Source organism: Sceloporus undulatus, chromosome 5 (assembly GCF_019175285.1).
Source record: "Sceloporus undulatus isolate JIND9_A2432 ecotype Alabama chromosome 5, SceUnd_v1.1, whole genome shotgun sequence".
Lineage (NCBI taxonomy): Eukaryota > Metazoa > Chordata > Lepidosauria > Squamata > Phrynosomatidae > Sceloporus > Sceloporus undulatus.
In genome coordinates, this window is record NC_056526.1 from 122,577,439 (window position 1) to 122,604,628 (window position 27,190).

Below are 27,190 nucleotides of genomic sequence, written 5' to 3' on the forward strand. Positions count from 1 at the left end.
TATGTCTCCAACTACTCTATAGATTGTCTTTATTTTTCATTTTATTACAAGCCCAATGCGTTTCGGCCTATGTAAATATTTCAGTGGCCTTCCTCAGGAGCTATATAAAAACAAATACAAATACAAAAGTGGGAGGAAAGCAAATTCTTCATTCAGTCTTCTACACACCAATGATTTTAATTTTAATATAGACCCTGAGGAAGGCCACTAAAATATTTACACAGGCTGAAACGCATTGGGCTTGTAATAAAATGAAAAATAAAGACAATCTATAGAGTAGTTGGAGACATATTTTCCTCTTTTTTTCTTGTGGACTCTAAAAAGTGTTGGGCTTGTATGATTATTACAATAAAAAATAAAGTGAGAAATACAAAATCTGTAGCCCTGAACACATGAAAAAGAGATGTGGTATATGTGTGTGTGTGTTGAAGAATTACCTGATTACCAAGTGATGCCCTTCTTTGTGCCGACTTTTCGTGAGCAGATAAATTTTGCCGTGGAGGAGTATCCATTGTCATCTTTGTGGGTGTTGCTGAAGTCACAGTGAATGTAAAATTGAAGAGACACTTATTTATCATTATCATCAACATCATCATCCTGTGCTTTAACATATAATTATGCTTAGTCAAGCAATTAGTTTTGCTATTGTCAAGTGCCTTCAAATCAACTCTGACTTATGGCAACCTTATAATAGGGTTTTCCTCACAAGATTTATTCAGATAGGTCTGCCACTCTCTTAGGCTGAGAAAATATGACTTGCCCAAGATCACCTAGTGGATTTCTATGGCTGAATAGGGATTCAAAACTAAGGCGCCTTACAGACAGGCCTAAGCGGCGCCATCGTTGCGCCAGGAATACGCGTGAGGCCGGCGCTTCCGGACGCGCCTTGCACCTCGCGCGTATTCCGTACGGCAAGATGGCGACGGCCTATACAGACGGGCGTGGCTATCTTGACGTAACGGACACGCAGCGTCCAGACGTCTAAACCCGGAAGAGACGTCGCGAGTGCGCACTTTGGCACTTGTGACGTCTCTTCCGGGTTGCCGGAAGGAGCGTGATTTTCGCGCTCCTTTTTTACAACGCGGGGGAGTCACGCGGTTTGGCTGCAGCGGCTTCCCCGCGCTGCAACCGGCAGCGGCCCAAGACCGCCCCTTTTCCGTGGTCTGTAACAGGCCAATGTCTCCTGAAATCCTAGTTTAATATTTACATTATTGTACCATGCAGCTCAGTGATTTGTTTGCAGTAGTAAATTTGTAAATATTGTAAAAATTGGTAATACAGTTGTATTAATTCTTAATTACTACTATTAATTATGATTTACTTTTACAAGCACACGATTTCACTATCATAAACAAACCAGACAAAAACATGAATAAAACCAAGACGCACCCATGTGGTAGGTTTAAATACTGAACACTCACATGAAGGGTCTGAAACTGCAGTATGAGATGATTTCCTAGAACTCCTGGAGGAGGCAGAAGGTGTCGGACTGTGATCAAATCTCTCCAATGCTTCTTTGAGACTCACTGTATTTATATGATTGTCAGAACCAGAGTCCTGACTCTAAAATAATTAAAAAATATTTTGTCTGTCTAATCACGAAAATGCAAGTAGGCAAACACTGATTATAAGTGTTATAAGAATACTCATATATGCATATTCAAAAAAATTTAAGTATTCAAATTTCCAGTGACACCCTGCAGATCTTAAAAGCTTGCACATTTTTATGATAGTTAAACCTAGAGTAGTAAACGTATTACTTAATATTGTATATATGTAGGGATGTTAGGGATTTAATATACTGTACATTTAGGGTCAAGATAGCTCTCTTTGCTTTTCTTTTTCACGTTTCTATGCTTCACTTTCTTTATCTTATCTTATCCCAGCCATGTTTGATACCTTAATAGCTTAATTAATTTTAGGCAATTCAAATGTGTCTGTGGCCTGCAATACCAACATCTGTTACAAGGTGACAGATGTTGCAAACCAACAGAGAGGGAATTCCAGTAAGGCCTGGCACACTTACCGTATATACTCAACTATAAGTTGAGAAATTTATGCCTAAAATTGACCCTAAAGTCTGGGGTCAACTTATATATGGTTCAATACAGTAGCCATGGATTGAGATTGAGTGGAGGGCAGTTAACAACAACCAGTAATATTGCTCATAAAGGTCCTTTAAAAAACAGCCCCAATGCCCCACTCTCTGTGATTGTTGAAAGACCTGCAAGGCACAAGTGTGTGTGTGTGAGGGATGATTCTCTTCTCAAGTTGATCTGCATACTTTTGCTTCTCCTTCTCCTCACATTTCCCCATTTTCCCTCCACTTGCAGCCATATCTTAAAACCTTTCCTTGTCACCTTCCTCCTCCTTACATTTCCCCATTTTCCCTCCAGTTGCAGCCCAATCTTCAAACCTTTGCTTCTCCTCCTCCTTGCATTTCCTCTGATGACAGAACACCCCTTTTCTCTCCACTTCCAACCCAATCTTAAAACCTTCAATCTCCTAAATTATACCCTCAACTTAACTAGGGGTCATATCAAAGTCCATCATTTTGCCCCTAAAACCTTCCCTCAACTTATACATGAGGTTGACCTGTACACAAGTATATATGGTATTTCTTCAGAGAACCTTTGAGCAGCTCCATGTGAGCTACAAGGAAGTGTGGAAAACAAAATGTGAGGCATGACTACTGAGAACCTTGGCAGGTCTCTTTGAAAAGTAGTAGGGAGTTTTAACAAATTTCAAAGCCAGGCAAGGTAGATACACACACATAGATACATGGTACATTTTGGAAATCAGAGTTGCTTTATGAAAAAAATAGAACAAATGAAAAGACTAAATGTAAGACATACCTTATCTGCTGCTATCTCTGGCAGAGACTCTTCAATACCAAGTTCACGCCGTCTTTCTGCTCGAACTTCTGCATAACTAGATGTTTTTAAAATCTAAATGTCAATGTACTATGTCTGATTATCTTTCTGAAACAGTAACATATACCTCTATATCCACACACAATGTGATGGTCTTTCCCTCCCACTACAGCCCTCTGCATTGGCCAAAAACCTGCTCCAGAATGTTTCCCAGCAGGTTTTTAGGATGCACAGGGGATTAGAGGAGAGTGGTTATTTTTGATGATTATACAATGAGGCCTTGCTGTCTGCAGGCTTATCATCTGCAGATTTAAGCATCTGTGGACAGCGAGGCCCACTGTTCCCAATGGAGGCACGTGGAAGCAGCTGCACTGCACTGCCACTGGGAACTATGAAATTTGAGGTCATGCATTTTTTCGTATCTGCTCAGGGTTCAGAACAGTAGTTGCTTCTGGTAATGGAGTTGTTTTTGTCAATGGAAAGTATATCAATGAAGCAGATTGATCTTAAGTACAGTTTTAAAGACAGAAACAGCATAGAGTTCGTAGGTTAGAAGGCTTTGGGGTAAATTCAGCTGTTAGACTCTACAAGAGGAGACTTACTGAACCCATGGGGCTTAATGTAAGTATTGACATAAAATGTTCTGTTTGTTCAATGGATCTATTCTACTTGGGACTAAGAACTGAATTCGATACTTTAATAGCTTTTTAGCTGGTTCTCAAATGCTTGATAAAATTTCAAAAACACTGTCATAAATTTGTTGCAAAGTCTTGACATAAAAGAAGAAGCATATTTCTGTTACCTTACTACTGTATGTGTACATACGATGAACTCTGGTCTAGAATTCCACTGATGGTAAGTGATATAATAATGTGTCTGCAGCCAAATCCACTGCTGTCCTTTTGTGAGGAATCTGTAATAGCAGGACTTTCCTTTTCCATACTGCATTACTAAAGAATTAAAGAATAATGTTTGCTTCAAAAGATACCAGCTTAGTAAAATGAATTAAAATATTGTACATAATTGATCTAAACTGTCCTTTCATATTAGTCTATTATCACAAATATAAATACTTCCTCTGCTGAATAAATGGTTTGCCATTTTCAACAGGGTCTAGTTTTAGAACAGCACAAGCCAGATACAGTAGGCCCTTGGTATCCACTGGGGTTTGGTATGAGGATTGCCCATGGATACCAAAATCCATGGATGTTCAAGACATATTGTATGCAGTTGTGTCCCTTATATAAAATGGTAAAATCAAGGATTATTTTATGGATTTAAAAAATTTTCAATCCCTGGGTGGTTGAATCCATCAATATGGAGGGTGGCTATATTCAAATTAGTGGGGAAATTGAACAGGAAACTGGAGAACACCTAATACAAATACAGTGTTGATCTTCCCTCTGTATGTCTTCTTCCACTTGACCATAATAAACTAGGAGTAGGTTTTGTTATTACAAACATACTGGAGACTATATTATCACACAAGTTTGCCATCTAAAGTAACAGATCTAAATTATTACAGATTTATACAAAACACTATGACATTTACTTACAATGTTCATGACATTTTGCCAGATCTTCTAGATCATCCACATGATAATAATCATAGCCTGAGGTCCCCAATACTTCAAATGGTAAATAACCTATTATTGGTGGTGCCCTGGATAATGAAATATGGTTATTTTATTTCTTAGAAAGGAATGAGTCACACTCTTTATTATATATGTGCATACAATCAAGCAAGATGTATTCAGTAAAGAAATAACATTTATTTCTTGCTATAAATAGTCAATGCCAATAAGTTGCCACTAACGGTAACATAATGCTACCGTTCAGTACTACATGGTAAGAAATGGCACCTGTGATCCAAGAAAAGGAACTTCCATTCTAAGCTATGTCTAGAGGTGAACTCTTCATTGGGTTCTTCAACAGTGCTCATTTCCTAAAAAAATAAAAAAATGTAAGTCTCTCAGAACTGCACTACTCTAATTTGAAACTCATCTGAAACTGACTTCCAAACAATTAAATTAACATGAATGTAACATGCAAAATATATTATCTTTTTATTTTGCTGTTTCATTGCTGCTTGGAAGAATAATGCAAGCAACTCGTTACTCATGACCTGCATGCGCTATGCCTAATATGACAATGGCAAGCCCATCAGCATATGAAGTCTATGCAAAGGAAGATGTACATTAGCATTTTGCCCATCTCTTCACATTTGTATATGTGAGATGATGTGGAAGGCTGTTACCAGATTTGCAATAGCAATTCACAACCTTCATTTTAATTAAAAGAGGAAATCCTTTCAAAACAAAGCTTCAGCCAATTTAACTTAAATTTGCAGCATGGAAGGTCTATAATGTGTTTTGAAATTTTTATATTGAAGCAGACTGAGCAGTTTTCAAAAGAAAGAACTTCTCAACAGAATATCTCTGCTACTGGAGATTGAGTATTTCTATAACATGTGGTTATAGCTGCCAATTTTAATAGCATGAGCTATCTGTTGAGATTGTATGTTAGGGTCTGATCCAACTACAGCTCTTCAACCGTACAGTTGCATGCTGGGTGTATTTTTACTAGAGCAAACAATCCAAAGAGCAATTCATGGAAGAAAGCCCATATTGTGAAAGAGATCAAACTCCCTGGGCTGGTGGACAATTACTTAAACTATCATTCATTGAACAAGCTCAGCTTGGATTAATTACAAAGTAAAAGCAAATACAGATTTTGAAGAGACGATAATTCTTACATACCTTAATAAACTGAGGTGTAGCTAATCTAACTGTGGCTACAAAGCAAACTCTGTCTTCATAGGAAGGCCTATGGGACCTCTGTATAGTTTCTTCGTAACCATTATGTGCAGAATTAGGCACTATGAAGAAGAGAAAGATGAAAATTATAAGTTGCCAAACATGTTTTGCTGGCACACCAGAAAAATCATTGTTGTCACAAACCTCAAATAGCCTGAGATACTGAAGAACAGCAACAAAAGCAGTGGAAGTCATGCAATCCAAGTGGAATTGGACAGTTACATTAGTTAAGTAAGATTCCTATGTCAGAAATAAGGCCTACATGTTTTTATATAAATTAGTGTACTTAAACTTTTCATTAACCTTCCCCACTTAGTATTATTGCTGATTAAAAGAAACAAAAATGTATTTTATATTTCTTTTAACATTTCTTATTTGAGTTGTAATTTAAAACATGTGTGGAAATCATTTATTAAATATAGTTTGTGGTATAATTAACTTACTGTTATTTAAGGATTTGAAATTTCCTATACATTTGACATATTCATATGTAGGTGGCTCTTTGGGGTCTATTGTCCCTCGGAGCATATGGCAACAGAACTCAAGCTGATTTTTTTGCTGTAACAAAAATAGTATAGATTCAAGCTTAACCAAAAAACCAAAATGAACATCCAAACTTTACAAGCTAATATAGTTGAGTAAAGTATGCAGTGACATGAAAAGCAATGTACCATATTACCCACTACATATTTAGCAGTGACTCTTCAGATCACAGGTTTTTTTCCAGCTCTGCTACTATAATGGTCGTCAAGTGGAGATGCTAGGGACTGAACTCATAAGTACAGTGTGATAAGAACATACATGAGTGCAGATTTACTTTAAGTGCTGTTATTTGAGCATGTCCTTTGAATAACTGTAGTTTGAGCAACATAAAATAAAATTCTCTTAACAAGAGCTTTTTGGAAAGCCTTTAAAGGTGTCCATCAATATTCCAAATTGAGAGAATTTTTAAAACATTAATTTAGTAGCACAGTTCTGTTCTTAGTGCACAAATCTGGAAGATGCCATGTTTAATATACTTTCACATTCCCTCTGTTTCCAAAGTTTAGAAATGAGTATGGATCCTTTTGTAGTCAAAATGAAACCATCCCCACACAAAAGGTGGGTATCAGCAGGAATGGGAAAACCCCAAGCCTTGAAGAAGTATGAAAAAATATTTAGATTAAAAGGTGCAGCGGGGGAAGCAATGAGGACGATATGACTAGTGCTAAGTTACTGTTGGGGAAAGAAAACATAATGGTTTGGGAATTAAATGAACTATCATGGAAGAGGGATTTGCTATCTGACCATTAGACAACAACTAAATAGAAGCATTACAGGTTGTAGCACCTTCATGCAGGACCTGCTTATCCTGTATAATGTATTTGGTATATCAAATGATTTCAGGAAAGTCTTACCCCAATGGGATAAACCAAAGTTTGTACTTTCATACAACCACGTGTTTTTGAAAATGCTGTCTTTAGGAGTTCTACATGTATCACAGAGATAACTGAGCAACGTAACTTACATTTCAAATATTCTGGGGTCAATGAATCACTTTCCAACAGATGAGTAGAGAGTATTTTATAAACCTCTGAATGTTCCCCCTCTGGGACAAAATTAAATATGCTCTGATCCACAAGATCAGACTGTAAGAGAAGAAGGAAAAATGAGATAAAAACTAAAATGCAACCTTGTAAAATTTCATTTTTGAGTGCCGAGTAACTAACAAAGCTGTCAAAGAGAAAACTTGACAATTATGTAGCCTGTAACATGTAATCATTAGTATCACATCATTCCAAAATATTTTTACAACATTAAAATAATATTGATTTCATCAATTTCAAATGCAGTAAACAAACATCACTAAGTCAGTCTAAAACACAGAACTGCCCTTTTCTTTAGGTTGTTAAAAGTACTTTTCAGTGATGAAGTTTCAAATTGTCCATTTTTTATTTAAACTACAGTACTATCATGGTCCTGGGCTGCATAAAAGCACCAAATATTTTAAAACTAAATTTGAAAAATACTGTGATATTTTATTGACCAGCTAATTAGAGTGGGTGGGATCAAATAACAGCTTTAGGTATTCCTAAGTATATATGCAGAGTAGTAGTAAAATTTTATTCGGTCATTGACCAATACAAAAATTGACAATATAACAATTACATAGTATGGTTATTAAAAATTGTCTATACAATTTCAGATACAATTTCAGATCAGCTGTAAACAATTCAGCTTTCGTCAGCAACCAGTTGGGGGCGTAATGTGCAGATTATATTTACCTGGTTTGTTTGAGTCTACTAATTAGTATCAGTTTCAAAACAGTTTGTAACATGGACTGGGAAACTCCTGATCCAGAATGTGAAGCACAAAGTTCTTTGCACAAAAGGAACTAATTGCAAAATACTATGAATCCTCATCAATATCAATGCAATACCACATTTTTTCATCTTCATCTTTCAATTCATATCCAAAGTATTTCTAGAAAGTAATTTACTACTATTACATTAATTTCTTTAACAAGAGAACACAGATGGTGAAGACTGACAGAAACACAGCTATTCATTTGAGAAATAAAAGAATGGTTTCACCATGCTCAAGGAAACCTTGAGGCCTGGAGAAATTTAAAAAAAAAAAAACTTTAAAAAAAAGGAAATAAAAGATGGCAAAAAAATAATAAAAATACAAAAAACAATACAGCTAGGAGAATTGATCAGAATACCCTACTTAAGCTCCTCACAGCCAAGTCATACATTATTTTGAAGGAAGGTGTGGTTATCAGGCAGGAAACTGGAAAAGGACCACTTCCATCAGGAGTTGAGGATACACTGCAACATTTTACTGCAGGCAAAAGCTTCACTTATAATGTATTAGATATACTGACCTCCTTACACTGGCCTGTATCTGAACTTGCAAAAGTAGAAAGCACATCCAGAATGGTCTTTACTGTTCCTCTTTCCACACTGCAGACTCCTATACTCTCTCTGAAAGCTCCCCTAATTATCTGAAGACCCTCAAGTAAGCTAAGAAATATTTTCAGGGGACTACAGTGAAAGAGAAAGTAGGCAAAAATTTGACAGCCACTGTATTTGTATAACCTACTGCCATGCAGTTTTTGTATTCATCTCTGCCTCTCATTGCAGCACCCTGCACACCTCGTTAAATGATTTTTGAAAGACTGCTATGCCTGCAGGAGAGGGAGAGCTTTCCTTATGTAATTTTGAACATACACCATAGTTTTTCTCTACCAGTACATTACTTAAGGAAAGTTTTGGCTGTGATGCAGTGAATTTTAGAGGAAGAAGTAAAAAAGCAGTGAAGTACAAGGTAAATGCCAATTGCTAAGCTTGACAGAGTTTCAGATGTATTACCTGATGAGATACCATAAATCTATCTGTTATGTTCCCATTATCTACAGAGTCACCATACATTGTGTAGTGGTTAGGGTTTTGGACTGATTAAACCTGGGTTCAAATCCCCAATCAAATTAATCTAGCCTAATCTAACTCACAAAGTTGTTGTGAGGATAAAAAAAAGTGATCACAATCATGAATACCACCCTGGGCATTTTGGAATAAGGGCTGGATCAAAATGTCACAATTAAAATTAAAGTAAAATGCCATTTAGACAGGTGAGAACAAATACACTTTACATCAGATGCACACTCATATATGTAAGGAAAATAATGCAGAGAGAAGTTGTTATCTTTATGTGTCATTAATGGAAGCATCAACAAATGTGCTTCCATTTGGTGGTTGTGTATGAGTAGAGAAGAATATCTAAAGCTGCTAATTCAAGAATGGTTAAAGTGACATCATAAGATACAAAAGAGACATTCATGAGATACAAAATAAGAGAGTAGGAACTGCAATGGGGAAAATACAAGTTCTGTTAAAAGATATGGAAACTCTTTAAGCTGCAGCATCTTAAATTACAGATGGTAAATTGTGTGTATAATGATTGAAAGTCTAGAGTACTTTCTTGAAGGCAATTCATACTTACAGGCAAATGCTCAAGTAAGGGGGTCACACTTTCTGATACATATATTATACTTCCATCTGTCATGATTGCTAGAAAGAAACCATCAAGAGCCTGGAATTAAATAAAAAGTTACAGTTAAAAAGAGCCAAACAGGTAGCTGTAGCAGTACAGTTTGGTTAACAGAGAAGCTAAACTGACTTGAATGACCACAAAAAACATCCTGAGCAGATGGTTTACAGTACTGAACACTATTTGATAACAATTTCTAGAAAGACTCTAGAGAAAAGAATACTGGATTATGCTGAGATTTATTTTATGCTACTTGTCAGTCAAACGGTACCTGAAGTGATACACAAAAGTAAAGTAAACTACTCTGGGATAAATAGTTTGAAAGATGGTGCATAAATACTTTAAATATAAATATGCAAGTACCAATATGAAAATAAATATGCATGTACCATAAATATAAATAAAATAATAATTAAATTTATTTCAATTTATTTATATCCTCCTTCCCTTGGCATGAAACATAAAACAGATTACCTCAGGGCTAAAGTAAAAGAATGCCAAAAATCTTATAATAAAAAAGTTAAAATGCAATTTAACAAGATAGCAAAAGTGAAAATTATTTTAAACACAATAAAGTAAAAAATATAGTACCCCCCCCCTATATAAACCATTCCCTTGCAGTCAATTAATCATTAAGATTTTAAGGTTTGTTTGAAGTTTTTGATGCATTTTTAAATTTTAATGCATAAATGTTTTAACTTTTTAAATTGTTTAATTGTTTTTTAAATGTTATAGTTATATATTCTAATGCTTTTGTATTGTTTTTTAAATTGTATTGCTTTAAACTTGCTGTTCACTGTCTTTAGTCCATATATTGGGAGAAAGGCGAGATATAAGTAAATAATAATAATAATAATAATAATAATAATAATATGTCTGTCTGAATAAAGAGGGTTTTGCCTGCCAGTGAAAGGAGAACAAAGGGAACAGGAACAGCCACCAAGAAAGCTCCCTCCCATGTCCTCTCCAGACAGGCCTATGATTGTGGTGGGACCAAGAAAAAGCCCTCCCTAATGATCTATAGCAGGTTTATAGGGAGAATTACAATTTTGATACAAATGTTTCAAAACAATCACACTGATAATTAAACAAACAAGCAAATACAACCAAAGAAGCATAAAACCAGGGGGCTAAAGCAATACTGTAAATCAGCAGTCAAACCATGTCTAAATACGTTTTGTTGGCTGTGGCAAACTGTGGAGAATGCCCAGTTCCATGCATTAAAAGCAATGATGAGATGCAAGCCCTTCTAAATATCTGAATATCTCAACAAGCAAACTGTATCATGTTGAAGTAGGTGCTCCTTCATATACATTGGGCAGTAGCCATTTTGAAATATAAAAGTCAAAGGGCTATTTTAAACAAAGTTTAGGAATGGACTTTAAAAAAAGTAGTTCAAAAAGTATACCAATGTGGCGATCCAAGTAACTGACCTGTGTGCAGCATTCTATGTATGTAGCATCTTCCTTTATATATGTTTTAATGTATTATCTGTATAAATATATTCTGATTAAAATAAAGATGAAAATATACCCAACTATAATCTTATAACATACAGTAATAGTTACTAGAATATCCATGTTTTTTAAAGTAAAAATAAAGAAGCTACCTCTAACATTAACTGGGTGAACTCTTCATTACTAAGAAATGTGGGTTTCCAATCTTGTCGGATTTCACTAGCGTCTGACTGGGCAGTGATTTCTGTAAAAGGAAACAAGTTATCTGTACATGTATTTATTCTAATCCACACATCTGGCTCTGCACACTAACTTATAGCATAAAGATTAAAAGCTCTCCTAGAGAAAAATAAAGTCACTGGTCCTTTTCCTCTAGTCTAGTTGAACCATCCCAGTAATTTAAGATGCCTAATTTTTTTTTAAAAAAAAAAGGGGGGGGAGGGAAGAGAGGGTTAAACATAAATAGCACTCATGGCAACATTCTGTGTTTGAGTGCTAAGAGAAAAAAGAGTCACCATGCAAAAAAAGAGAAAATAATACTTTTTTTTATCAATGAAGGAATGGTCACTTTGAAATATCATATAATTACATAAGATAAAACAATTATATTAAAAGGATTGAATAGGCTGAATGAAAAATTCTACAATATACACATATTCATTCTTTCATCAGGCTTTGTGTGGAGGGAAGAGAGAAGAAGCAAATGAGAGAAAGATACAGCCGCACCACTCAGATTAATAGAAAAGGAGTGAAAGTTTGTAACACCAAGATCCATGACATAGGATCAGAATGCATAATGAAAGAAATAGGTCCTGGAGGTGGAAGGCCTACAGACACATACAAGAACAACTTGCTTAGCACTTCATGTGACATAAAAACTGTGAAGAAGACACACATACACACCATAAATTGCATTTAACAGTATAGTGCACAACTGGAAAGAAGGGATTTGGTATAGATTTGATAAACCCTATAAACCATTAGTTCATGACTCCAATTCTAATACTTCCATCAACTTTTCTTAAAATACAATTATGTTACAGAATACAATACAGGAATACACTGATCAATGTCTTAGAACCCCTAACAACAACCTTACTGCCAAGGCCTTTGCTCTCTATCTGTTTTGATGCTGACATCAGACATTAGCCCAAAATATGTGCCATAGCTGGGTCTCTCACCTAAAACTAAACACTGAACAACTCGAACCTGAGCAGAAACATGAAAATATTTCAGGACAAGAAAAACAGATTCATGTTACCCGAATTTGTTCTCTACTCAGGTATTCACACATCACAAACGAACATTAGTATAATCTTCAGACCACAGGTACTACCATAGTACACAACAGTGGTAAATAACAGTTCATTCAGCTATCTCTCCTGATTGTTAAAGATTCTCCTTACACTGTACAGTGGTGCCTCGGGTTACGAAAGTAATTCGTTCCGCGGCCGCTTTCGTAACCCGAAAAGCCTTCGTAAGCCGAATTGCCATAGGCGCTAATGGGGAAAAGCCGCGTTTCGTGCGAAAAAGCCGAAAAAAGCACCAAAAATTTTATTCGTAACCCGAAAAAACATTCGTAACCCGGAACAATGATTTCCAATGGGATTTTTTCGTATCCCGAAAATTTCGTAACCTGGGTATTTCGTATCCCGAGGTACCACTGTATATAAGAAAAAGAAATAAATTCTTTTCAGAAACAACCCCTTGTCCAAACAGTTTCTTCAGTTTGCTAAAAATGATTAGGTATCTTCATAAACACAATTAATTTCAGAGAAGGCTGTGTTTATTTTCTATTTTTAAAACACTGTTATTTTTCTCTTATGATTATTTTTTATAACTGCAACTTATTTAGAAACTAAGGGACTGAGCAGACTGAGAGGGAAAACCAGGCCAACCAGTTTTTATGAAAACGGGTGGAAGCCTTCCTGTCTGCACAGTCTACTCCAAAGGCGGGCCCAACATCCATGGCTGGGCCACATCACAGGGTGTCACATCACACCTCGAGTATTTTCCCTCTGCCTCCCTCCCCCCATTCATGGACACCATCACACGAACACACCACCCGAGACCCGCAATTACTTCCCTCTTCCCACCCAGCTGCTATCCCATTGGATGCTCCGTGTGACCAACCACACAATTGCACAAGTGATACACCACCCATACAGTGCATTGGTACACCCAGTGACACATTGGGAAATCATAATCATGGATGCCCCCCCCAATATATGTCCACTTTCTACCCCATGCTCCCCTGTTGGACTGTCTGGTTTGTGTATGTTTCAATTACATTGACTGCATTATTGGCAATCTGCCCCGTTTGTCGTACTTGTTTGTGTGACAGGTTGGTGGTGTGATGGCTCAATGGTGCAGCTACCATTTGTGTGCCTACATGCTCAAATGAAAAAAACGGTAGGTCAAGCAGTGATGCTGGTGGTTGCGTCTCATCAGTCCCAGGGTGCATGCTTCAGACCACTTCCATACACTTCTTGGGCTTTCCCACATTCCCGCGGTGCTGTTTACATGCTTGTGTGATGATGCACATTTTCCATGTTGAAGTGGAGTATCAGACCTTCTTTTTGCTCTGTTTTTTAGCCCCGGAGCACAGCTTCATTTCGGTTTCCACTCAGTTTGGCACCATACGTCTTCTGAACAGGTAGGCTTCAAGTCAGTTTGAAGCAGCTTTATTCTGCCCCTGCAGACAACCCCTAACTTACAAGAACTTATGTGCCAGTTTATAAAACTTTTTTCTTTTTAGAAACAAAACACAATACATATTTACTATATATATGATTAAATATGTTCCGCTGCAAAGACATTTTAAATATTTTTGTGTACAAAAAAAGAAAAGAAAAATAACTTAGATTTTGTATTTTTCATGTAATATCCCTAAATTACCTTTATGCTTCCGTAAAAAGTCGATGCTTTTCTGCAGTACAGTAGATTTGTCCATCTTCCGAGCATTGCCTGGAAGCATGGATCCCAGCTCTTTGATGAGTACATTAAACTGATCTCTACGTTTCTTTTCAGATTTGTTTCTTGATACTCTAAAAAAAATTTTAAAAAAATGTGGCAATCATAAGAAAAATGGTTTTATACATTTTATATATATTATGTGCTAATGGGTTGGATCTTCACTAAGTTAGCCACGTGTCCCACTGAGATTGTATGGATTTAAGTTAAACATCACTACTTTAAGGTTCTGCCAAAGGCCAGCTGAAGGGAAACTGAATGTGGAAAAAGTGCACCTCTACTGGAGAAAAGAAATCTTACAAACAGCACAGCTGTTCTGTGCCATATGACCTCTAGTATCCTCATGAGAAACTCAATAGGTAACAAGTTATTATTGATACTATAGCTGTTGGCAGTAGGGCCTCAAATCAGGCATTCTGAAAGGGATGATATTTATTTATTTATTTATTTTGATTTATTTATAGTATTTATATACTCTGCTCTTCAGCCACAAACAATATCAGAGTGACTTTGTTGTTTTTGTTATTGTTGCGTGTCTTCAAGTCATTTCCAACTTACGGTGACCCAAAGGCAAACCTATTATATAATTTTCTTGGCAAATTTCTTCAGATAAGATTTACCATTGCTATCCTTTAAGCCTGAGAGAGTGTGACTTGCCCAAGGTCATCCAGTGAATTTACATGACCGAACCAGGATTTGAACCCTGGTCTCCTGAGCTGCAGTCCAACACCAAACTACTACACCATTCTGGCTCTCCAGAGATGCTTACAGTTTGTTAAGTTGACATAGGTACAGTGGTGCCTCGGGTTACGAAATTAATTCGTTCCGCGGCCGCTTTCGTAACCCGAAAAGCCTTCGTAAGCCGAATTGCCATAGGCGCTAATGGGGAAAAGCCGCGTTTCGTGCGAAAAAGCGCCGAAAAGCACCAAAAATTTTCTTCGTAACCCGAAAATACATTCGTAACCCGGAACAATGATTTCCAATGGGATTTTTTCGTATCCCGAAAATTTCGTAACCTGGGTATTTCGTATCCCGAGGTACCACTGTATATTGATATAGGTAGCTTTGGATTCACAGAATTGAAATGCCACTTATTGCCCTAACAAAATTATATGTTGGACCTCCAAACTACTCCAATCTCATTAGAATACAGCTCGTCTTCCCCAAGTGAGAAGCCCCATTGCCCCTAATGGCCATGCATGCACGCGGCTGTGGCAAAGCAGCCGTGCGCACATGCGCCATCACTGAAAAACACAGAATTTCAGGTCCTGTTTTTTTTTTCCATCTGCAGGGGGGGGCAACGAAACCCCTCATGGATACTAAGGGCCAATTGTCGTTATTTTCTCACCCACTGATGTCAAAGGGGAGGACAATTTAAACCACTAGGGATAAAGAGAACTTTTCACTTTCCACCCTGGCTGCTGTGAACCAGCAGAATCTAGGCAGTGATGGCGTCTCTGCTACAGAAATCCCCCTCCTGGATGATCTGCAACTTGCCACATTAATTTCAATGGAACTAATACATATCTAAATTAGGTCTGGATCCATCTAATGTGCTAGGTATCAACTAATAGAAAAAATAATTTCAAATATGAGCACTGTAAAATTATCAAGAAAAAATAAGATAAAGAAATGTGTAATAAAATTAGTCATTAATGCACTTAATATTGTTTTGGAGCTATGGATATGGAAAGCTTAGCAATATGCTTAATTGCCTTTTATTTATTTTTTTTCTGAACAGAAATCTAAAAACCTATTTTGCAAACACTTGAGTGCCTGCCCATATCTAGAGGGATTTAACTTATTTCATCAACAGCCATGGGAAGGCTATCATTAAAACAAAAATAAAAACACAAGTCAATACAGTACTGTTCTCTGAATGTTTACCATAAGGATACTAGAGCAGCTTTTTAAGAGACCAATTCATAAGATTTGTATCAGGACCTTGTAATGAATATACCTAGTCTTGAGGATATCTTCAATCAACACTTACTGTAAAATCTTTTCAATAGTGGATGAGAAAAATGTCAGGAGGGGTAAAAAGTGTAAATCTGGTAATTAAAGATTATGCTCTGTTACACTTTTGCAGTAAATATTTATGTTAATCTTTCATTTGCAGTCTTTTAATAACAGCAAGCCAAATGTGCACACACAAGCCACAGCTGCCATCCAAAGTCTTAGCATACAACTGCAGACTACTTGCAAGTATCTCCTGCTCTGATGTGATGGCAGAGTGTCAATTTGGTCTACAGATGAGAGGGCAAAAGGAAAAGAAATGTCTTATGTTAGGCTTCCTTTTTCGCCCTCTTCTTATCCTAGATCGTTAGTACTGTTCTAATAGACAGCTGATTACATGTTTAGCGATGGATGCAAGGGGGAAAGAGCACTTTGTACATGCTTATTATTATTGCATATGGGACTCCTCCCTCCCACACCCTTTGCAATACAGAGAAGAAATGCATCCTGTATATGTCCTGATAACAATAAAATGTTTAGTGCTGACTGCCTCACATACCTCTTTGCTTTGTCCTTGTCATCTTCTTCCACGAGACCATCAAAAATGCTACCATCATCCCTACAAGAGCCAAACAAGTTTCAGACAACGGCCACATGGTACAGAATTTCCTCAAAGCAAAATGTTAAGGAAGCATGTCAGAAAATATTTGCATTTCCAAAAAAAAAAGAAGAAGAAGAAGAACACAATCTTAACATATTTACAGTGGACAAAGCACTATGTACATTTACATTTTTCTATTCCATCTTAAGACACAATTAGAAGAAAGTGTTCAAACCCTTTTATTGTTTTCATATCTCATTTTTAAAAAGTTTAGTTTTCTAAAGCCTATGGTTTAAATTTATCCTTATGATGCTGTATGTGCAAAGTATATGTCCCTGTATTTGTCTTTTCCTCTTTCCATAGCTTTTTATTAGACTATATAGTCTTATCAAGGATGTTTTTGTTGTTCTGTTCAGCACCATGTAAGCTGGTGATGCTACATACATTGCCTTGCAGAAGTACTCATGCATACATCTCTCTGACTATTCCACATTTTGTATTTAATGTATTTAAGTGGCACTGTTATCACTTGATCTACATCATATACTCAAACCTGTCGAGGTGCAAGACATTTTTATAGCAATAGAAACAGCAAGTACATTTCTAGATTGCTTATCAGTGCACTTAGGCACTCCCTAAGTGATTTACAATGTGTAAGCTAACTGGACCCAACAAGCTGGGTACTCATTTTAGCGACCTCGGAAGGATGCTAGGCTCAGTAGACCCTAAACCCCTGGCTGGTATTAAACTCACAACCTTGTCATTTGTGAGTGAGTAGCTGCAGTACAGGCATTTAACCACTGCACCACCAGGGCGCAAAAATTAAGTAAACAAAAATGGGAGAGGAGAGGACAGAAGGGAATAGGAGAGGAGGAGTAGGTTACATAGAAGCTCACCGTATCACCTTCACAGCACACTAAGATTTTGCATGACCTTCAGCTACACAGCCTCACACTGCAATTCTATTTTAAATCATCTGTAACTATTAACAATGTATATGTTAAAAAAAATTAACAATGTAGCTTACCTGTCTGCAATAGAGCTCATTTTATGGTTGCTTATGGTAAAGAACATAACACATCACACTTTAGTCTTGTGGTAGACATTTGTATTTCTGCTCTATGAGAGAATGGGGAAAAATGTAATTTATCAAATACAGCTCCTTTATTTTCCCAAAATAAAATGTCATACTGCCACCAGAGCAAGCAATGTGGAAAATTTCAAAGAATAATTCCAGATGGCTAAAAAGCTTCAGAGATATCTCGTAAAACAGTAAAACCTTCCCAACTGGACAACATGACAAACTATACTGGAAATTCAACAGATATTCAAAAGCAGTTTATGATATGGTATGGTAGTCTGATATTTTTTAAAATATCAGGATTCCTACTGGGAAGCATAGCATAGCAAGAGAACTCTCTAGATTCCAGTAAGTACTCTTCTTGCTAGTTCTGCATCTCAATTATCTGAATATAATCTTTTGGAGTTTTACCGTTTATACTTTTCTGGATGATGAATAATGATGATCTAGAACGATCAGTCCCAGAAGAAGCCAAATGTCAGATATGAGTATCTTAAACTATATTTCCAAAAGAAGATCATGGAGCTCCAATTTGGTTCTTTAAACAGAAAAAAGAGTAATGTTACTACAGTTCTGCACAAAATGAAAGTTTCCACATAAAATAATTACACATGTTAGGAACAAAATAACATATTTAATAGTATAAGAATATAAGAAAAGACTTGCTGGATGTAACCCTAGTCCAACACCCTATTCACACTGTGTACAAGATATCTATGGAAAATGTGTATGTAGGACATGAAACCGCCTACTCAACCAATATAGAGAGGCAAACTGTTTCCAATAACACAGATAGCATACATCTGATTTCCTTGTAAAATCACCAAAATTGTGGCAAGCACTATTCAAGAGTTTGTCTATGTGCTGTGTGAAGTACTTCCTTTTGCCTCTCCTGAATTTCACAGTACTTAGCTTTCTCAATTAAGTCAATTTACTATCAATTTACTATGACACTGTATATTAATCATTTTTATTCCTTTGCTTATGTCCAAATTTTCATTCTGTTATGCTAGCTGTATCTCAAACCTTTTTTCTTCACATCAGATTTGTCAAATTACTTTTATAGCAACTTGAGTTTGGACCATATCAATCCACCACTATCATTCTCCTTTTAAAAACTTTAGAACAGGGGTGGGCAACTGTGCAAGACTAGGGGGGGGCACTTTAGACCCTTGGAGGGCTGCAGATGCTCCTGAAAAAAAGAAATAGGCCTCTAAATGCCTTTTGGGGGTATGAAAGCATTTTCATCACATATTAGGTTTCAAAAGAAGCCTCTTTTGAGGCCTGAGAGGGGCACAAAATATGGTGGAAATCATATCGGTGGTTTAAACCAGGTTGCTTTAGACTATGATTTGATCCTTGGTTTAAACCAATTGACTTTAAAAAAAACACCACACCCGGTTTTTAAACTGATTATTCATGTGTGTGTGTGTGTGTGCGCGTGGGTGCGTAAGAGAGAGAGAGAGTGAGAGAGAAGTTTGGTTATTATTGTTATTTTCCAAACCTCTTACTGGGTCAACAATATCTGTTTGCATTAAAACATTTTAACTTTTAACGGTTTAATGGCAGTTTATGGTTAGACCAGTATCCAGTGTTAATTGCTTTTTAATCACTGTATTTTATTGTGCAAGAAATGTCATTCATAAACAAAAGCTTCAACTAACATAAGTTTAACCAAACCACCTCTGAGAGGCTCCCCCTGAAGACACAGGTTCACAGGTTGCGGGCACTTTTGGACTCCGCTTTGAACCTGGAGGCCAAGGTCTCTGCTGTGACCAGGAGTGTTTTCACACATTTAAAACTTGTGCACCTGCTGTGCCCATACGTTGAGATGCCAAATCTGGCCACAGTGGTACATGCCTTGGTTATATCTCGTTTGGACTACTGTAATGGGCTCTTCATGGGGCTGCCTTTGAAGAATGTTCAGAAAATTCAGCTGGTCCAAAGAGCTGCTGCCAGGCTGCTAACAGGGCCAGATTAAAGAGACCACACAATGTCTTTGTTGAAACAGCTTCACTGGCTGCCAGATTGCTTCCGGGCACAATTCAAGGTACTTGTTATTACCTATAACAGTGATGGCGAACCTCTGGCACGCGTGCCAGAGGTGGCACTCAGAGCCCTCTTTGGGGGTACATGTGCCATCATCCCAGCACAGAGTTTGCCAGAGTTTGTTACTAGAAAGTCAGAGGGACATGGCACTTTGCAATTACAGTGGTACCTCGGGATACGAAATACCCAGGTTACGAAATTTTCGGGATACGAAAAAATCCCATAGGGAATTATTGTTTCGGGTTACGAATGTTTTTTCGGGTTACGAAAAAACTTTTGGTGCTTTTTTCGGCTTTTTCGCACGGAATCGCGGCTTTTCCCCATTAGCGCCTATGGCAATTCGGCTTACGAAGGCTTTTCGGGTTACGAAAGCGGCCGCGTTACGAATTAATTTCGTAACCCGAGGCACCACTGTAATAAGTGGGTTTTGGGTTGCAGTTTGGGCACTTGGCCTCTAAAAGGTTCACCATCACTGACCTATAAAGCCCTACATGACCGTATCGCCTTGTATGAACTGGCCTGGACTCTGAGATCCTCTGAAGAGGCCCTTCTTTCCATCCCACCCCCATCACAAGCACGGTTGGTGGGGATGTGAGAGAGGGCCTTCTCGGTGGCTGCCCCTAGACTCTGGAGCTCCCTGCCCAGGGAGATCAGAATGGCTTGGTGCCCTTCCACCAGCAGGTTAAGACCTACCTGTTCACACAGGCTTTTAAGGAAGTGTTATAAGGACAAGCTGTGATGTTGTACCATTTTAAAAATTTGATATAGTATTTTTATATAAATATAGTTTTATCTTTTTAGAATGTTTCATTTTTTTAATAACTATCTGTTTTAATACTGTAATAATTTAATTCCTTTTTAATGTACTTTTTTCTATGTTTCTAATTGTACTGTTTTTAATGTTGTGAAGCCACTCTGAGTCCCATTCTGGGAAAAGAGCAGGATACAAATAAATAAATAAATAAATAAATAAATAAAAATAATAATAATATGCAGAATGGACAAGGTATTCCTGTCAATCGTTCACAAATGTATAAGACAAAATTGATTAATTTATCCAGTAGTCAGAATATTTTCCCTGCCAGAGAACGCCAGTGCCTAATGAAACAACCAGTTCTAGGATTACATACAATGCAGCCGTGGCAATGAAAGTAGAATCACAGTGCTATAATTGTGTTGTGTGAAAAGGCCCAAAGTCCAAAATCTTTGAGTCAGGGAAATTAGTGCTGCTATATTCCATTCTAAAGCTTATACTTACTGTCTGTAATAATCAAGAGAACAATGCAATATATCCCTTGTTCTACTCTTCTGTCTTTACTAACTTTGGTTAGTAAAGCATTTCCAGAAGTACTTCTGTCCAATAACTGCGCTTGTATTTTTAGTTTCATTCTGAGACACAAAAGGCATGTTTAACCTTCATTTGCTATATCCTAGTGACAGCAGAACTATCGAAACAAGAGATTACTTCTTTTTAAACCAAAAGTTAAAAAGTAGGAACTAAATACAGGGAAAAGGAATCTGCCCAGAGGGTGGAGGTGGGGAGGAACACCAACCAGAGCATGACTCAGAAAACCTGCTTGTGTCCTCTTGGCCTGATAGCCTAGTGTCCTATTGACCTACTTTTCCTGTTATGGGAGTTACACCCTTATTTCCCATTTGAATAGACTTCTTTCTTTTGGTGAGCAAATGTATCCACTAATAGACCTTATGAAATCTAGAGTACAGACACTGTAACATGAAGCTAGTGTTTTAATATATTTAAAATATGGGTTGCCAAGTATTAAACAGGTTTAGCAAAAAAAAAAAATCAAAGAGACAAGTATTATCTCTCACACAGTCAGTCTTCAGAGCTGTGTCTAACTCTTATTCCAACATATATCAGTATCCAATGTATAACTTTAGATTATTATGGCAGGTATCAACTGTTCTAGACATGGCCAAAAGTATTTTTCATCCCCTGCCCCCCTCCCAAAAGCAAGCTGTCTTTTGACCTTCTACAGTTTCAAAAGTGGTTTAATATGAAGCTTTAAAAGAGAGGAGAGGCTGACTTTGAGCAAACACAAGGTGTAAGTCACTTTGGGGCCATAGAAGAATTTGCACCGTTCTTTGGTTCCTGGCCTATGCTTATTAAACAGGAAAGAGGAACAAGAGGGGGAAAAGGGGGGGATCCTGGTCTAGCAAAACTGCACAAAGACAAGAATAAACTAGTCCAAGATATTTGCTGTCTCGGTTAGAGCAACAAATGGATGTCAGCTTGCATAACACCGGAAGTGTTTTCAGCACATGAGGCAGAAAATCCCACAGAAATACAGTATCAAATTAAACAACAAAACATTTCCTACCTTTTCAGCAGACTTTGCTGCCTAGGTATCATTAGGACCTTGCCAAATAGTACAAAGGCATATACTGTATATACTCATGTACAAGTCTAGAACTTTTAGTCAAAAAATTGGCCCAAAAACTTGGGTTGACGTATCCACGGGTCAATGTAATTACTCTAATTTAACTCTTCATATATAAAAAAAGGAGCCATCCTCTTCCTTTGAACAGAGTGGTAAAAGGCGAGAGCTAGTCCATCCTGGGAGCACCAAAAAGGAGCATGGATCCCCTCTGTTCTCTCATCCATTCAGCCTTTAGGATGAGCACAAATAGTTATGCCTGCCAGAGTTTTCCAAGTTCTTTGGCATCATTTTCCTTTGTATCATCCTTTACATCCTTTGTTACATGCCGCTAAATTTTACCCTCGATTTATCCATGGGTCATATCAAAATCCATAATTTTGGCCCCCAAACCTGCCCTCGACTTATGCATGAGGTCGAATTATAGTTGAGTATATAAGGTATATCTAGGCTTAGTATCATACAAGGATATATAAAGGCGACTGATGTGGATTAGTACAGTGGTGCCTCGGGTTACGAAATTAATTCGTTCCGCCGCGGCGTTCGTAACCCGATGCATTTCGCAAGCTGAAAAAGGCTTTTCCAAAGCGCGGCTAGCGGTCGCGTTTGAATTTCGCGCCGAAAAAAATTTCGTAACCCGAAAAAACCTTCGTATCCCGGAACAGTTTTTTTCAATGGAGCTTTTTCGTATCCCGGAAATTTCGTAACGCGGCGCATTCGTATCCCGGGGTACCACTGTATACTGTCAACAAATTTACTGTAACAATATGCATGTGTAACATGTCACATTTTATGGATTTTTATTTCTATGATTAAGCTTTCTGAATGGGCGCATGCAGCAGCGCAAGCAGGAGTACGTGACCATTGAGAATAACAGGACTTACAGTTTTTCACTACAGTGGTACCTCGGGTTATGAAATTAATTCGTTCCGCGGCTAATTTCGTAACCCGAAAAACCTTCGTAACCTGAATTGCCATAGGCGCTAATGGAAAAAAATAGCTCTCTGCTGCCCTCCGGTGGCGAAATAGCGCCGAGGTTTTTTCGTAACCCGAAAAAACCTTCGTAAGCCGAAACAATAAATCCCTATGGGATTTTTTCGTATCCCGAAAAATTCGTAAGCTGGGTAATTCGTATCCCGGGGTACCACTGTATCTGCAGGGATCCAGAATGGATCCCCCACAGATAGCAATTGCTATCTGCTAATTACAAGCACTTAAACACGCCTTATTATAAATTCTCCCTCATACTGTTAAAACTATGGAAAATTCAACATCAAAAACATTTTCTAGTAATTTGCAGAAAGGAGGGTGTAATTCTAAAATTTGTTGTTATTGAAATACACCAGCTCATTTCGGCACCTCGGCCAAGACTGATGTTCATTTCACATCAGCACTGGACACCTAATGCTAGATTTGATCGCCTGTTGCCACTGCACAACATAGAAGTAGGCTATGTTTTAGTCCAAATCTACCCTGTCTGAAAAATGAGATGAAATTGAATGGAACACTTCAGCCATTTGAACTCTCTCTTTACTGGCTAAAACACTGCTCGTGAATTGCAACGGTGAGAATTTGTTGTTTGTTGTTAACTGCTGTCAAACTGACTTCAACTTACAGCAACTCTATTAATGACAGTCTTCCATGTCATCCTGTCATCAATAGCCCTACTCAGCACTTGCAAACTCAGGGCTGTGGCTTCCTTGATTGAGTTTGTCTGTAGTGGGGTTGTCTTCTTTTCCTACTGCCTTCTACCTTGCCAAGGATCACTGTCTTTTCTAATGAGTCATGTCTTCTCATGATTTGTCCAAAGTGTGAGAGTCTTCATTTGGTCATCTTGGCTTCTAGAGAGAGTTCAGGCTCAATTTGCTCTAGGGCAATTTATGTGTCTTTTTAGCAGTCCAGCATATCCACAGAACTCTCCTTTAACACATTTCAAATGAACTGATTTCCTTCCTATCAGCTTTCTTCACTGCCCAGCTTTCACAACCACACATATAAACTGGAACTACAATGGCATAGGCAATCCTTGACTTTGGTATGCAAATGAATGTCTTCATATCTGAAGATCTTGTCTACATAGCTGTCCTTCCAAATCCTAGTTTTCTAATTTCCTGACTGCAGTCTGCATTTTGGTTAATGACTGAACCATAGGAAATCTTTCTTGCGCTCAATGCCTTCATTGTCTCTTTTGAAGTTTTGTAAATAATTTGTGATCATTATTTTTGTTTTCTTAATGTTCAACTGAAAACTTGTCTTTTCACTTTCTTCCTTGACTTTCTCCAGTAGTTGTTCCAAGTCTTTGCTATTTTCTGCTAGTACTATAGTGTCATCTGCCTAACTTAAATGGTTGATATTCCTTCCTCCAGTGTTCACACACCTCCTTCCTCAGAGTTTAATCCATCTTTTCATACTATATATTCAGCTAACTTATACAGTGCGCCCTTCTCTTACACGAGGGGTCCATTCCAGACTCCTCATGTAAGGGAAATACTGTGCATGCTGGAGCCCCACTGAAAACAATGGGGCTTGTGCCTGCAGCATGGCACGCACACCATTGTCTCTTCCAGCATGCAGCTTTCAGCATAAGCGCATTGTACAAGTTAAATAATAAATAATAATAAACAGATAGATTGATAAAATGCAACCTTGCCTGACCCCCTTGCCAACTGGAAACCACTGTTTCTCCATATTCTGTTCTAATGGTGTCCTGAGTACAGGTTATGCAGTAGGATAAGAGGCCTGTGGGTGGAGTTAGGGTGCTGTGTCTGTATGGTGCGTGCTTTAACCCCACCCCCAGGGTGCCATTTTGGCATGCACCGGTCCACATGATGCGCGCCATAATGACGCCCCTCCAGTGCTGCATCCACATGATGCAGTATTGAAGGAGCATCATAAAGCCGCAGTGTTGCAGCTATGGCACCCCTTTGAGGGCGCAAAAAGGAGCCGTTTTCTGCAGCTCCTTTCTGCACTCTCTGGAGGCCGGATTGGAGCCATGGAGTGAGGTTGCTGTGGCCCCGATCCAGCCAGTAAAGGGGCGATCTGTATAGCCCCTAAGAAAAGAAACCAAAAAACTACAAGCCTAGATTTATAGCTCGAGATACACTTTTTATGCATGAAAGATCAGTGATTACTTTTTGTCTTTACTTTTTATTAACTCTGCACTCCAAATTACATTTTTATTCTGATATTTCTTATTTGAATACAGTATTATCATTCTGACAACCTACCAAGGCAGCTAGCTATTTGTTTTATGCTTAATGAATAAATATTATCCAAACTGAAAACCCAACCCAATCCCCATCTTCAGAAAGGTATCCATATGTATTGCTACATGTATAATCAGAAATAGTCAAATACACAGAAGGGCAGCAGAGGGTCATTTTCTCAACCACTGTCACAAGTTTTAAGCAGAACACATACTTGGTTTCATTTGTTCTTGCAGAACAGATAGGAATTTAGCACACAACAAAACCTGAAGCAGATATGTTCATTCATTGTGTGTGTGTGGAACAAAAAGCAAAGCAATCCTACCCTTATAGTGTGTTGGGACTGAAGATACAAGGCCTCTACACTAGTCACCCTACTGTATCTCTGTTTGCAGAAAGGACATATACAGACTTAATTAGAAACCAAAGAAATTGTGAGAACACAGCGCACACAGCCAGTATACCTGGAAACTGCCAATGTCCACTAACTGAGACTGTGTCAGTGATGACACTCACAAGCTGCCCATATACAGAAGCAGCCAATTAACCTATGATGGGTACTTGTTTCCTGCATATCCCCAGCCTTACCACATACAACATATACACCAGTATCCAGGGTTGGCTAATTCAAACCAAATGACTTTTAAAAAATATACAAACACTTCTGGTTGTTCATATTTTTTTTCTCCAAGTCTGGCTATTGTTACTATTTTGCAATCTTCTTACTGAAACAACAATGACTGTTTGAATTTAAACATTTTTAACAATTTATTGGCAGATGTTAATTGCTAGACCAGTATCCAGTGTCAGTTGCTTCTTTTTCATCACTTTACTGTGTAAGAAATGCCAATCAGAAACAAATCCTTCAATCAACAAAGTTCAACCAAAACAACTTGCTTTAAAAGAGTACTTTTTAAAGATCTTATTATTATTTAAGATAGTGTTCATAACTTCACTGCTTAATTTTCTGATTTAGTGGTATATTTGGTGAAGTCCTTTACTGTCCAACTACCCCAACTGCAGGCTTGCCATCCATGGATTTGAGCATCCACAGATGGTCCCGTCCCAGGTATCAGTTTTGTGGATTTTGGATGATATTGTACTTTACATTAGACCTATTTTAAGGACATTGAACAAGTAGAAACCCAGGTTATACCTGAAAATGCAGTTATGGATATCTGTGCACAAAGCCTTATTCAAATCAGGTGAAGGGGGCAGAGAGGAGAAAGAAAAGTGGTTGTTATATAAATAACTTTTGTTTTATGAAAATGACCAACACAGATTTAAACCTAATGAGGAACTAATGGCAGAAGGAGTAAACACACACTGGTACTGATACAGACAAATGTTTCAAATATATAATACATTGGACCCTTGTTATACGCTGAGGTTTGGTTCCAAGATCCCCCGTGTATAACAAATCTGTGTATGCTCAAGTCCCACTAAATATAATGACATAGCAAAATGGTGTCCCTTATAAAAATGGAAAATCAAGGTTTGATATTTGAAATTTATACTTTTTTTTAACATTTTCAAACCGTGGATGCTTGAATCCATGTATAAAAAATCCGTGTTTAAGAAGGGCCGACTGTACTGATTTTAGAAATGTATGCCTCTGAATTTAGAAAGACAGAATATTAGACTCAATTATAAGCCAATGATGAACATTTAATCAAGAAAATGTGCCATTTATTGCTGGAATTAGAGGAGGAGAAGATAAAGGAGTGTATGATCAAATGGGCTCAAA

The 27,190-nt window shown here is 37.6% G+C and overlaps 1 protein-coding gene across 1 annotated transcript in view; it reads right to left on the reverse strand.

Annotated features, from left to right (window-relative positions):
* Positions 1-27,190, reverse strand: part of CLOCK (clock circadian regulator) — a 58,970-nt gene that overhangs the window by 20,028 nt on the left and 11,752 nt on the right. The window contains exons 2-16 of the mRNA XM_042468291.1: positions 18,201-18,327; positions 17,736-17,827; positions 16,667-16,726; positions 14,077-14,225; positions 11,331-11,422; positions 9,674-9,763; positions 7,180-7,317; positions 6,133-6,247; positions 5,633-5,751; positions 4,736-4,818; positions 4,430-4,536; positions 3,676-3,823; positions 2,856-2,931; positions 1,422-1,563; positions 438-532 (exon numbers count right to left, since the gene is read on the reverse strand). Coding sequence (XP_042324225.1) covers positions 438-532; positions 1,422-1,563; positions 2,856-2,931; positions 3,676-3,823; positions 4,430-4,536; positions 4,736-4,818; positions 5,633-5,751; positions 6,133-6,247; positions 7,180-7,317; positions 9,674-9,763; positions 11,331-11,422; positions 14,077-14,225; positions 16,667-16,726; positions 17,736-17,782 — 1,461 coding nt within the window. The 5' untranslated portion in view covers positions 17,783-17,827; positions 18,201-18,327. The remainder of the gene's footprint in view (positions 1-437; positions 533-1,421; positions 1,564-2,855; positions 2,932-3,675; positions 3,824-4,429; positions 4,537-4,735; positions 4,819-5,632; positions 5,752-6,132; positions 6,248-7,179; positions 7,318-9,673; positions 9,764-11,330; positions 11,423-14,076; positions 14,226-16,666; positions 16,727-17,735; positions 17,828-18,200; positions 18,328-27,190) is intronic.